Source organism: Abramis brama (genome assembly GCF_963993115.1).
Source record: "Abramis brama genome assembly, chromosome: 7".
Lineage (NCBI taxonomy): Eukaryota > Metazoa > Chordata > Actinopteri > Cypriniformes > Leuciscidae > Abramis > Abramis brama.
Window position 1 is genome coordinate 11,010,194 of NC_139969.1, and position 14,144 is coordinate 11,024,337.

The following is a 14,144-nucleotide window of genomic DNA, read 5'->3' on the forward strand; positions in this document are numbered from 1 at the left end:
TGACAGCGCAAAAATAGTGGCCACGGTAAGATCCGTTAAAAAATGTAAAACAACAAACTGATGTCAGTAAATTATGTCCGAATTTTCATTTTATGGTGAACTGTTACATAGTTTAAACATTTTCATTATGAGTTTACAGTGTGAAATGATATGAGATATGTCCTGTCAGTGAGTTGTTTTATTTGTCAAACATAATGAAGACAATAAAGTGTGGACGGTAATTGGGATTTTTCATTGCTACCAAATAATAATAATGAAAGAATAATAATTTAAACTTTCATCTTCATGTACAGATACAAACATAACCTGTTTTGTCCTGTCATTGATCATTATGACGTAATGATGAGTCGATCCAGGAGACGATCCTATCTCTCTGTCTGCCTCTGCTGTCTGTGACGTGAGGCCGTGTGATTGGATCAGTTTGAGTGTGAGCTAACCAGTTAGCTAAGAGTGTGGGTGTGGTCTGCAGGTATGAGATGGTTATCACAATAATGACAGTTACCCCACTCATCATGAGAAAATACACACTTCCTCTTTCGACATTACTTTTCTCACACCTTGTTATTGGTTAGAAAAAGGACTTGAAGGACTAAATTGTATATATATATAAACAGCTTTAGTGACATATCTTCTTACGCCAATTATGCTTAATAACCTAATAGCATGTAATGTAAATGCCTTTAATATGTTCAATTATCAGTTGAATTTCAAGCAAAACCCAAGTGTCACGATTACATTTTTAATAAAACAATGCATTCATCAACATTTTGACAGTTTAATGAATGTGCGCATGTCTTTGTCACATGTCGGTTTATGTTTTGATGCCAAAACTAGGATAGCAGCTAAAAATTGCAATTATTATTATTCGCATATAACATTAAAGTTTGTGTTTATAAATATGTGTGCATATATGTATCTGTGTGTATATGTATATATACACACACAGACATATATAATAAATATATAAACACACATATAGTATATAAACACAAACTTTTGTGTTAGATGCGATTAATCGTGATTCATTAATTTGACAGTACTAACACATTTTTCTTCATTGTCCAATTATTTTACTTATTTCTTTACTAACCAATGTAATATGCATGTGCAAGACTAAACCGCTTTCACAAATTTGTTTTTGTAGTTTACACAGAGACGATAATGGTATCATTTTCAAAAACTTGCAGTTTGAAACTCATTTTCATAACATTTTCACATTTTCAGGCCCCCAAAACGCCGTTGTCATATGAATGACCAAAATGCTTTTAGTTGAAAACGGCATCGTGTAAATGGTCCCTAAATGTTCGCATATAAAATCACATGAAAAACTATCTCAACCCATCCTCATTTGTAAACCTAAAGAGTTGATGGGCTAGTTAGGGCAGCCGCCACAGGTCTGCTAAACTGATTGGCTAATTGGTGACATATGGGAGCAATCAGAACGAATTAGGGTGTTATTTATGTGTGGTGTGTGTGGTTTGTTTTTGGTGGTCAACGAAATGTCTTCTGTAACTTCTATATTATATTAAAAATTCATTTATAAAATAACAGATAGTTTGTTTACCTATTACTAAGGTTAAAGTTATTAGTCTCAGTAACATTGTAACATTCTCCATGCCAATAAAAACATACAAGTCATGATGAAAATAACAGCGTCTGGTTGAGCATGTGTGTGTATTTCATCTTCTGGAATGTGTGTCTCGCTGAGATCCGATTCCACAGCATTTAAAACACAAAGACGTTTCTCTCTCGCTCTCACTCTGATTATAAACAGCTGTGGACTTTTTTTTTGGCTTACATTTGGACAGAAAATGCTAGAGCAACTTCCCACATCAAACACACACATACACACACACGAGGGGGGCTGGTGATCCAGAAAATGTCTTTTGCATGTGAGGTTTACCTCCTTTTCATTTTATTGCTCTCTCTCTATTTCTTTTTCAGCCTCTCTCTTTCCTTGTAGTGCAAGCATGTAGCAGGAAATAGTTCTGCTTCATTTGGGCCGGATCATGTTTCAACTCTCACCCTACACACTCGTTTTAACATTGAGAGGGTGTGTGTGTGTGTGTGTGTATAATGTGTGAGTTTATTATGCATCACTATGCATAGCACTCACTCTCAGCTGTCTCTCTAGACTGCAATCTCATTTTTGCTTCTGTCTGTGCACGTAGAACTACAGTTCTGTTATCATTTCATCACCCTCAAGTTGTTCCAAATCTATGAATTTATTTTTTCTGCTGAACACAAAAGAAGATATTTTAAAGAATATGGGTAACCAAACAGTTTATAGGCCCCACTGACTTCCATAGTATGGGAAAAAAAAATACTATGAAAGTCAATGGGGCACATCTACTGTTTGATTTCCGACATTCTTCAAAATATCTTATTTTGTGTTTAGCAGAAGAAAGAAATTCATACAGGTTTGGAACAACTTGAGGGTAAGTAAATGATTACAATTTTTATTATGGGTGAACTATCCCTGTAAAGATATTAGTAGCACCATTGGACTGAGCCCAACAAAAACAGCAATGCACACATTGATGTCCTTCACTCCCAATTAAACCCCTCAGTGTGCTGTTACACACATTTGCAGACACACCCAGGGGAGGTTATGGGAAGGACGTGGCTGCTGTAGACCTTCATTGCATTTCTGAGGTAGCACTTGTGGAGACAAAACCCTCTTGGGGGCATTTGGGGGATTTCACTGGGGTAGTATGTCACACTTTGGCTGAGTTCGATATAGCATACTATCATATCACTCTTACTATTTCTGCCATATCTTTATATGGTTGAAACAGTGAGAGTAGTATGCTTTTCCAAATTCAGCATTGTCTAAAGGGGGTTTCACCCTGGTTTGCTGCGGCCCGAATCCAAGTGCGATTGTTACCTCTGTAATAATTTGGTGCTGTTGTGCACAGCAGAGTGAAGAACACTTGGGTGTTTTATATGTGTGTTGCATGAAGGCAGCTTTCTGCTGCTTGCAGACAGACAACTTTTGATGAGACAGCGGATTGCGAGCCATTAATTTGTCGCTCAGATTGCGCTCACTCTGCACTATTACACTGCATGCTCACTCTCGGCCGTATCCAAGGTAAATCATGACCACTGTCATCTCTTATATGTGTTCTGTTGAACTAATGACGTTGTCATCGACTAAAATGCATACACAGGTTACTTTATTACCTGAACAAGTGCAGACGTGAGCCAGGGTTGTATTCACATTTGGCGTGTAGTGCGCCACAGTACCATTGCAACTGAATTCAGACCTCCTCCTACATCTAGTCTTGGGTACCACGGTGCATTCCAGTGTTTGCATGGCAGCTTTCACATTACTAATTTTCCATGCAAACCGTGATCTGTTTCGAACTAAAGCCCCATTCAGGAAATCTATGGCTATCCGCTTGTTAAGTCATGACATATTGAATACTGTTTCAGGATCCAACTGTAAGGCTGGAAGCTTACGCTGCTATTTTGAACCAATAATCGTAACAAAAGGCAGTTGAAGGATGACGTGTATAATTCAAACATTTATCTGACTCCATTAAAGTTGTTGTTATTCTTTAACCTCTTATTCTTTAAAGGTCTTTCTTAGAACTGATAGGAAAATGTAGGATTTAACCTGAACATTTAGATAATGAAAGTTACCACTTTAGCTTTCAACATCAACAATGATAAAAGGAAAGATTCTCAAAGCCTTTAAAGCAGGCAAAATTATTTATTAAGTTACATGTTTAAATATGTAACAAATAATGCACTGTTGTGCAGAGGAGGCCGTAAAAGCCTTTCTCGTAGTATGAGGTTACGCACCGATGTGCGGGAGTTGTGGGGTTAAAGCCTTTCTCCCAGATCAACAGTTACCTTTCCTTTTTTTACCCTGAGCAAAGCATTGTTAAACATAAGTGGAATACCAACACCAAAACCGACCGACAGGAAACCTAAATATGAGGCAAATGTGTGGTGATCAAGAGGGGGAGAAGAACATTAACATATTCTCCTCAATGCATGTTTAACCAATAGTACCTAGATTGTACATTAGGATACTTTAATACTGTATCTCTATTAAGTTCACCACCATTCATTTCAGTTTATAAGCTGTCAGATGAGACCAAACATGGCATAGTTACATATTAGAACACACCAGTAAATAAACAGTATGTAGTTGAAAGCATATGTCCTGTGAAGCAAATGGTACAGACGTGTCATTGAGGTGCAAACGACTCTGTCTCTCCCAACAGAACCATCCTGTGCCTGGAGTGTCCCCACAGTCCTCAATCAGCATATTGATGAAATCCCTTGCACTAGATAGGCATTAGCATACTGTGATGATGAAGGCCATTGTGACACGTTTAATACACATGTATACCTTTAAAAGGCTTTTTGAAGTACTAGGGCAGTAAAGAGTTTTGCCCATATTTGCTCAGCCCTACAAATCCCTCCTCAGTGCATTTTAAAGTGAGAATAATCAATTGCCATTTATGAGCACCATTTATAGCACACATTTAAAAAGTGTACACTGCAATTTCTGGACACACAGTGTCCCAGACAGCAGTATATTAAGCTAATCTACTGGTGGGAAAAACCATTGTTCTTATACAGTTTTACATCCTACTTTTAAAAAACAATAGACAGTATTGTTCAGTATTTGTTTTTAGCATTCCAAGCATAGATTCTGTCACCTACATTCTGAGACACCAGTGCAAAAAACAAACAAAAATTCAGATGAATTACTTCATCTGTCTTGTACTAAAAAAGAAAAAGGGAATCCCACCAGCCCATTCAGAACAAACTGATAACACCTGTGTCTCAAGGAGACGGCTTTCCCTCTTCTGAGGACCACATTCTGACAGTTTAACGTCTGCATAAAACTTCCTACTATACTGTACCTGTTTTTCATCTGCCTCTTGCTGAATTATAGTCCAAAAATATTACTATAAAACCTACTGTGGAAATTCAGGTTGCTGATTTGACTGAACAAACCTCATAAACGAGACATGCAAAGCTTATTGAAAGTGTCATCCTTTGTAGATTCTGTGGGAGAAATTTGATTTTGACAGTCATTCCTTTCAGTAGAGTCACATTAGCAGGAAACAGCCCCAGCCTTAATAAGTCTTTATTGTTTCTTTCTTCTGCAAAACACAAAAGAAGATATTCTGAAGAATGTTTCAGCTGTTTTTGTCCATTTAATGAAAGTCTGTGGGGTACAAAACAACATTGGATACCACTGATTTGTATTATATGGACAAAAAAAACCTGACGTTTTTAAAATATTTTCTTTAGTGTTCCACAAAAGAAATTCATACAGGTTTGGAACGACATGATAAATGTCATGTCATTTTCATCAAGATGTGCATACATTTTTGGTCAAGATCTTATATTTACAATGCATGAGTCAAGCACTCTGTAAAGTTTACTTCAGCACATCCCAAAGACTTTCAATGAATTTAAGGTTTAGACTCAGATGTACCAATTCATGTGTGAACATGATTCTTCATGCTCTTTCCCAACCATTCTTTCACAATTTGAGCCTGATGAATCTTGACCTTGTCATCCTGGAATATGGCCATGATGTGTTTTCCTACATAGTTGTTTAAGAAATTAAAAACTACACACTCTATCAGTTAGGGGTAGAAGAACTGTTGCAGAAAACATAGAATATGTTAGAAACATAATAATCTTTGCAATAATGATCCAATCTAAGGGGCAGATTTACTAAACAGGGCAAATTAGGAATTCATAAACAGCACCGATGGGAGTGGAAAGTTCTGCGCGTGATGTAGTGACGACGCGCAGATTAAAAAACACAGACGCAGTCAGATTATTTCCATAATGACCAACGCAATCTACCAGGTAGCGTCTGGTTTAAGACTTGCTTTTTTTGGGTTGGTAAATAATGGCGCAAACACCAGTACATTGACGAGAGCAAACCTTAGTAAATCACCTTGCATGATTAATTTAAATACACTTCTCCCATAAATTTTGCGCCTGAAAGGGAAACTCCTACAAATGCATAAGCAACAAGCTCAGCCGCAAAAAAACCTTTGCGCTGGCTCAAGTTGTTAGTAAATCTGGCCCATAGACTTTTAAGCATTTGCCTAGTCAAATTCAAACAACACCCTTTTTTGTGGCTGTGCAGTGTATATTAAATCTGGTTTTATATCATATTAATTCAAATTTCATCTTCAGTCATACATGTATATATGATAATACGTATGATATGATGATAAGAGAGATGCAGGGGTGTATCACAAGTCCTAAACTCACCTGAACATTTGACCGTTTAGGTGCCAATTTGCACTTATTTGGTATTCAAATCAAAACATCTCAACAACCAATCCGATCTTTGCATCAGTGGTTAGAAAAGTAGGTCAGTAGACACCAAAACACAAGCAAATGTGCACATGCTCACAGACACATGCAGAGGGTGTTTATAAAATATGGTTGTTCAAACTTGTTTCTACTTTCCTCATCCTCTGTCTCTATTCTTCTCTCTGTTTGCAGACGTATATCGGCTCTATTTTAGCAGCAGTAAACCCTTATCAGAGTCTGTCAGGGCTGTATGACGGCTCAGCTGTAGAACGATACAGTCGACATCACCTGGGCGAAATTCCCCCTCACATCTACGCCATTGCAAACGAGTGCTACAGATCGATGTGGAAGCGCTCCAACAACCAGTGTGTGCTCATCAGGTGTGTTTCTGCATGCATTTAACAAACCAGTGGTTTCAGCGAGCCTGATTTTGAATGCTCTGAAATGAGTTTTATCGCTTGCGTTCTCATTTTAATTTAGTTTTTTTAGACCGTCTGACCTTAAAGTTTTCCACCATGACCTTAACCCTCACCTCTGACCTCTCACTACGGTGTGAGGTCAAACTCATGGCTACCTGACAGCACTCATTACTCAAGCATGCAGAGGTTAAAGGTGGCAGACTGCTGTGTTGTTCTCAACGCTGCAGATCTCTCATCAGCTTTAGCGAGAGCCGACATAGAGGATACAAATTGGCAGAATACCTGACCGCCATGGTTAAGCCTAGACTATGAAAAGTCCTGAGCATGTACAGACTCAGCAAACATGCGGACACCGATAGGGCTACCATATAAAGACAGGCTTTGCTCTTACTGCACAGTAATCGAGGTAGAAACTGAAGTATGCTTCTTACACTCAAGCTGTAACTACACACGATTCCAGAACGCTTTCTTTTGCCATTTTTGCAAACCACAAAAAAGAATTGCACTGGAAATCTAATACCTACAAACTCCCAGACCTGTTGGATGAGTGGGAACCACAGAGTGCAAACAAGTCTTGCCTTATGAAAAGGGCAATGGGTAGGATATAAAAACAAAAGCTTTGCACAGACATAACATACTTTTACATTTATGAACATTATTTTGTAATGATACTTTTGTGTTTTACACACTTTAAATGTCTGTATCCCCTTTAAAATGGTTATTTTGTCCTGTCCTACTATAGGTTTTGCGAATTTATTTTGTGAATTAAATTTGATGTTAGTGCAAAATGACACACATCAGTGTTTTAATCTGTATTTAAATGTCCAAAATATCACCTGAGGTTGAGAAGCACCATTTTCTAAAAGGTTAAGCACCTTCTTTTACAGAGTGTTTGTTGAAATACACTTTTATTTAAGAGTTGGAATCTAATTTGTGGATAGTGCTATATGTACCCTGTTCAAATGTTTGGGGTTGGTAAGGTTTTTAATGTTTTTTAATGCTTTTTAATGTTTTTTAATGCTTTTTAATGTTTTTAATGTTCTCTTTTGGTCACCACAACTGCATTTTTTTATTGAAAATGCACCAATAGTATATATTGTACGGTAAAACTACTGTCACTTTTGATCAATTTAATGCAACCTTTCTGAATAAAAGTATTTCTTTAAAAAAAAGTTTATTCATGCTTTAACAATGTGTTAACTCTTTTTATTGAGCCAATAAAGCTTCTTGAATCTTGAAAGATTCCTTGAATGAGCCCCATAATGCAACTGCCCTCTGCTGATCACATCAGCTCATTACAACTCTTTCCGCTAATATTCATCTCTCAGCGCTGACCTTTTCTGTATGTGTGTTTGTGTGTCAGTGGGGAGAGTGGAGCAGGCAAAACTGAGAGCACAAAGATGATTCTGCGCTTTCTGTCTGCAATGAGTCAGCAAAGTGTGGCGCTCTCAACTACAAAGACGGCATCGTCACATGTAGAGGAGGCGATTCTGGAGAGCAGGTACATACGCAGATTAAATAATACGAAACCCTCGATATACAGTGTGCTCACTCGTTTCATTGAATTTTTCATTTCTCTGTCTCTGTAGCCCAATAATGGAGGCGTTCGGAAATGCTAAAACTGTTCATAATAACAACTCTAGTCGCTTTGGAAAATTCATCCAGCTTCATTTCAGCCAGCATGGAAACATCCAGGGAGGAAGAATCACAGACTGTATCCTCTGTTTGGATGTGTCAGCTGATAGTTCATCTCTGTAGCTTTATTCATCCACCTGTACTGTGGTGCCACTTGTTACAGTCTCCTGGCTATCAGTAATCCCACTCGGATTTTGAGTTATTTTGTGTCTGATAGTTTGTGATGTGCAATCCCGTTAAGCAACTGAAACTCACACACGCTGTGATCAGTTGGGTGAGTTTTCTAACAACACCATTGCACTAGAAGAGCAGATTTCAGAAGTAACAGTCCTGCAAAGCACAGACAGTTCAGAAAGCACCATCAATGCCCAACAGCAGCAGGATTCATTATCTAGGCTGTTTTAGCCAAAGCATCTAGTCATCTGAGGTGACTTTAAAGGGATAGTTCACTTTGAAATAAAATTTTGGTATGTTTTAGCTTACCTCACCTCAAGGGCATCCAAGATGTAGGTGTTTTATTTTCCGCAGAAGTTTCAATTTTGATATTTTTAGGTCAAACCGTTCTTGTCTGTCAGTCATATAATGCAGGTCTATGGTCACCACCTCAAAGAGCAAGAACGGAGTCCAAATTAAAACAATTCCCCATCGTCCAAATTAAACAATTCCCCATCGTAAGTACACACTGATGGCCTAAGACACGAAACGAGCGGTTTGTGTGAGAAAATGAACAGTATTTATATCGTTGTTACCTCTTGAACACAGCCGCGTCCAAGTGATCTGAGGGCGCGGGCGGGTATAGATATATACACTAGATGTCGCCTTGGCTACGGTTTCGTTCCAATGAACTGCAGTAGCCAAGGCGACATCTAGTGTCTATACCCGCCCGCGCCCTCAGATCACTTGGACGCGGCTGTGTATAAGAGGTAAAAACAATATAAATACTGTTCGTTTTCTCACACAAACCGCTCATTTCGTGTCTTAGGCCATCAGTGTGTACTTACAATGGGGAATTGTTTAATTTGGACGATGGGGAATTGTTTTAATTTGGACTCCGTTCTTGCTCTTTGAGGTGGTGACCATAGACCTGCATTATATGACTGACAGACAAGAACGGTTTGACCTAAAAATATCAAAATTGAAACTACTGCGGAAAAAAAGACACCTACATCTTGGATGCCCTTGAGGTAAGCTAAAACATACCAAAATTTAATTTCAAAGTGAACTATCCCTTTAAAGATATTTTGTTTATAAAAAACATGTAAAATCAAGATCTGCCCTGAAAGAAAATATGTTAATTTACAGAGATGGTAATGCTCTGATAATGTCTCTTTTTGCATTTGCCTTGACTCTTTATTTTCAACACACAGACCTTTTAGAAAAGGTGAGTTTTTTTTAATAGTCATGAAACTTTTGCATGTATGATTTTGTTTGCATGGTCATTTATGTGATCATGTCTTCATTGGACTCTTATTTTCTGTGTGCATTTCTGTCAGAATCGAGTTGTGCGTCAAAATCCTGGTGAAAGAAATTATCACATATTCTACGCTCTGCTGGCCGGAACCTGTGCAGAACAGAGGGGTGAGTCTGGGCCGTCTAGTGTCTACGTTGTCCACAGATTTCTGTTTGAGGTCTCTTCTTACCCTTGAGTTGCAGACTGAAGACCCTTCAAAGTACTTTCATTTTTAAGGGCGATATAGATGACCTTTAATCTGGAAAAACATATTTATCTGGGAACAAATGAACATAGACTTTGTTAACACCAGTGTTATTTAGTGTCATAGAGATGCTATTATAGATTATATTAATATTCTGAATGTTTTTATTTCTATATATTTAATTTACATTTTTCTATTTTCATTGCTTTTGGTCATTTTTATTATAAATATGTCTATGTGTATTTATTCATTTTCATTTCAGTTTTAGTTGATTTTAGTAAGAGAAAGAAGTTTAAGTAGAAAGTTTTATTTATATTTTATTTTATATTTGTTTTTATTCCTATATTTTTCATTGAATTCTTTGAACATTTTTATCAATTTTATAACGTTTTTATCATTTTTATTACTTTAAAAAATATGTCAATATGTTTTAATTAATTTTATTTCAGTTTTAGTTTAAGTTATTTTAGTACATCAAGTTAGACTAAATTAAAATGAGAAATGCTGCCTTGGTAACTAGCTGAAATAAAATATGCTTTTCATATATATATATATATATATATTTTTTTTTTTCAGTTAACTTTTATTTAAAAGTAACTTTTTTATGGTTTTATTTTTTATATTTTTAGTTTTAGATAACTATAATAACCCTGGTTAGCACTGAAAAATAAATATGATTTGCTTTTGAAATGCAATTTTTTATAGTTAACTGCCATTTATGGATGGAATCATATCCATTTGTTCAGACTTGTGTCTACATTGGTTGGCTCATGTGGCCTTCACTCATTCGATATTGAGTACACTGATGAGAGACACGTCTGAGCGCAAATAAATAAATTCAGTAAGTGATAGACTGCACTTTTCTTTTTAACATCACAAGCAACTAAACAGATTTAAATCGAATACACAAAACAGATTTTTACTGCCTGTCTGAACCAAGTCACTTAATATTTTCCCTCTATTTTAACTTTAGATGAAGGAAATCTGTGTTATTCATGGTTTTTTTAGTTTAGTCACCTAAGCCAGGGTTCACCGTCTGCTGACGTCACTGTCGAATGAGATTGAGAAGTCAGAAGGTCATACTACTATCACAGTGAATCAGTGCTGTTTGCGACACAGTATCAGTTTGTTTAAGATCTGTGTTTATCGCTCTCACTCATTTTCTCACAGAGTCGTTCTCCCTCTCCCCTCCGGAGGGCTTTCATTATCTGGGTCAGTCAGGATGTGTGAAGGACAAAGCCATTAATGACACTGAGACTTTTCAGGAAGTGCTGGTGAGACAGTCACAACATGACAACACGTCACTGTATGACTACTGTACAGCACATGAACGCACACACACACACACACTCCACTGCTGTACAACAGCAACCCACTGCACTAATGTATAAGCACACATTTTGTTTTTCAATTTTTTAATTAGAGTGTATTGTTTGGATATTTATGGATTTTGTAATAAATAGCAATGAAAAATAGCAAAAAAAAGTAATGGCAATAGCAATTAATATCTATAATCTATAACAGATTTGGTCTTGGCTCATCCAATGAGATGCTTTGATTTTGCATATACGTGTCTTATTCTCACCAAGGCTGCATTTATTTACAATAACTGTTTTATATTTGAATACATTTTAAAATGTAATTTATTCCTGTGATGCAAGGCTGTATTTTCAGCATCATTACTCCAGTCTTCAGTGTCACGTCATCCTTCAGAAATCATTCTAATATGATGATTTGGTGCTTATCAATGTTGAAAATATTTGTCATGCTTAATATTTTTGTCGAAACGTGGCTTAATATTTTTGTGATACATTTTTTCAGGATTCTTTGGTGAATAGAAAGTTCAAAAGAGCAGCATTTATTTGATTTTTATAAATCTTTTCTGTCACTTTTGATGAATGCATCCTTTCTGAATAAAAGTATTAATTTTTTTTTTTAAAGTATTCATTTCCGACCCCAAAATGTTGAAATATAGTGTGAAAAATATATGGTTCTCTTGTTTTTCAATGCTGGTTGACTGTGATTTGTGTTAGAATGCTCTGAGGACAATGAAATTTGGAGAAGAGAACATCAAGGAGGTGTTGAGGCTCCTGTCGGGAATCCTGCATATGGGAAACATCGAGTTTTTAACGGCAGGTGGAGCACAAGTCTGCTCTAAAGCAGGTAATCACTTATCCACTCTCTTCAGCTCTGTTTCTCTTTTCTCTTGATTTGGCATTTGTGAGTTTTTTTAACATTTCTGTACTGATGATAATTGCATTACATTTATATTCATACAATCTGTGTATGTGTAGCTCTCAGTAAAGCTGCAGATCTTTTGGGGTTGGATTGTACCCAGCTGGCTGAAGTTTTGACCCACAGATCCATGATCCTCAGAGGAGAGGAGATCACCACACCCCTCACTGTAGAGCAGGTATAACAGGGGTGTTACACACTCACTAAACAAACAAAGTTTGTGTACACGCTTACACAAAGCACAGTCAAACAAACATTAAATTGTAATGTGAAATTGTAAAATCATACATTACAACTTAAAGGGTTAGTTCACCCAAAACTAAAAAATTGACATTAATTACTCACCCTTATTTTGTTCCAAACCTGTAAGACTTTCATCATTCACCATTAATATGGATTAGTTTTATGATCTTTTTATCAACTTTTTGAAGCATCAAAGTGGTAGTTGCGTGGACTGTCAATGGAGGGATAGAAATCTCTTAGATTTCTTTAAAATATCTTAATTTGTGTTTCGAAGATGAAGGAAAGTCTTGGGTTTGGAACAATATACCTTTTCATTAAATGCAAGTGTATTAAAATAATGAAATTAAAATTCCTGCAGAACTCCAGTCCATCATATAACAGAGACTGAGAAAAGTGTTTTATTAGGTACAGCAATGCAATAGAGACACAATACAGATTTAATCAGAATACTTCTGTAGTCACCAGAAACTCTCACTCCCTCTTGAGGACTTCACATGTTACTGCAAATCTTTATTAAACATTTCACCCTCCTCATTTACCCTTTTATTACTGTATGGACACAGGTTTAAAGTTTGCTTCCCATTAAACATTACAACTTGACCTCTTAACACAGTATTTCCAAATACTTTTAAATACAATGCCAATGTTTATATTATGTATTTCTGTTAAAAATACATTAAACACAACATATTAAAAGACATGACAGTAAAAACCCAATAAAAGCAGTAAAGCAATTAAATATTGAAATATATAAAAAATATATTTTAATAAATAAATATTGTAAATTATATATATATATCTTTATCTTTAAATAAAGAAATCCAATACATAAACAAATAAATAGCCTTTGGCACAAAAAAGTGCTTTTTCAGGATTTTGCTACAAATGGCTTAAAACAAATAAAAAATAATAACACGTGGAATATGTTGTCTTTTGAATTGTTTTCATTATTCAGTTTTAAACCTTAACTAGTCATGTTTAATTCCGTAATAAAGACTTAAATACCCTTCTGTAGTCAGAATAACATCACAAATATGCATGTGTGTGTGTGTGTGTGTGTGTGTGTGTGTGTGTGTGTGTGTGTGTGTGTGTGTGTGTGTGTGTGTGTGTATCAGGCGGTGGACTCACGGGACTCTATGGCCATGGCTCTCTACTCTCAGTGCTTCACTTGGATCATTCGGAAATTGAACAACCATATCAATGGCAGTGAAGACTTCAGATCCATCGGTATACTGGACATCTTCGGGTTTGAGAACTTTGAGGTGAGAGTCATGCTGACTAGTTTCAGACAGAGGTTTTAACCCACTGGTCATCACTGATGTTATTCCACTCTTTTATATTTCCATTCTCTCTCTCAGGTGAACCGGTTTGAGCAGTTCAACATTAACTATGCAAATGAGAAGCTACAGGAGTATTTCAACAAGCACATTTTCTCTCTAGAACAGCTTGAGTACAACAAGTAAGTCATTACAAATATAAACACACCCAACGCACCACCAACACCAACAACCAAAGCACAGGGTGAACGTCTAATTCTCTGCCGTTTTAATACTTTCTTTGTGTTTGCATCATAGAGAAGGGCTGGTCTGGGATGATGTCAACTGGATGGACAATGGAGAGTGCCTTGATCTCATAGAAAAGGTAAAAGCAC

At 36.6% G+C, this 14,144-nt stretch overlaps 1 protein-coding gene across 1 annotated transcript in view; it reads left to right on the forward strand.

The window, feature by feature from the left end:
- Window positions 1-14,144, forward strand: part of myo10 (myosin X) — a 45,493-nt gene that overhangs the window by 13,505 nt on the left and 17,844 nt on the right. The window contains exons 4-13 of the mRNA XM_084119279.1: window positions 6,499-6,686; window positions 8,089-8,226; window positions 8,315-8,456; window positions 9,854-9,938; window positions 11,186-11,289; window positions 12,049-12,178; window positions 12,310-12,428; window positions 13,609-13,755; window positions 13,852-13,952; window positions 14,068-14,134. Coding sequence (XP_083975405.1) covers window positions 6,499-6,686; window positions 8,089-8,226; window positions 8,315-8,456; window positions 9,854-9,938; window positions 11,186-11,289; window positions 12,049-12,178; window positions 12,310-12,428; window positions 13,609-13,755; window positions 13,852-13,952; window positions 14,068-14,134 — 1,221 coding nt within the window. The remainder of the gene's footprint in view (window positions 1-6,498; window positions 6,687-8,088; window positions 8,227-8,314; window positions 8,457-9,853; window positions 9,939-11,185; window positions 11,290-12,048; window positions 12,179-12,309; window positions 12,429-13,608; window positions 13,756-13,851; window positions 13,953-14,067; window positions 14,135-14,144) is intronic.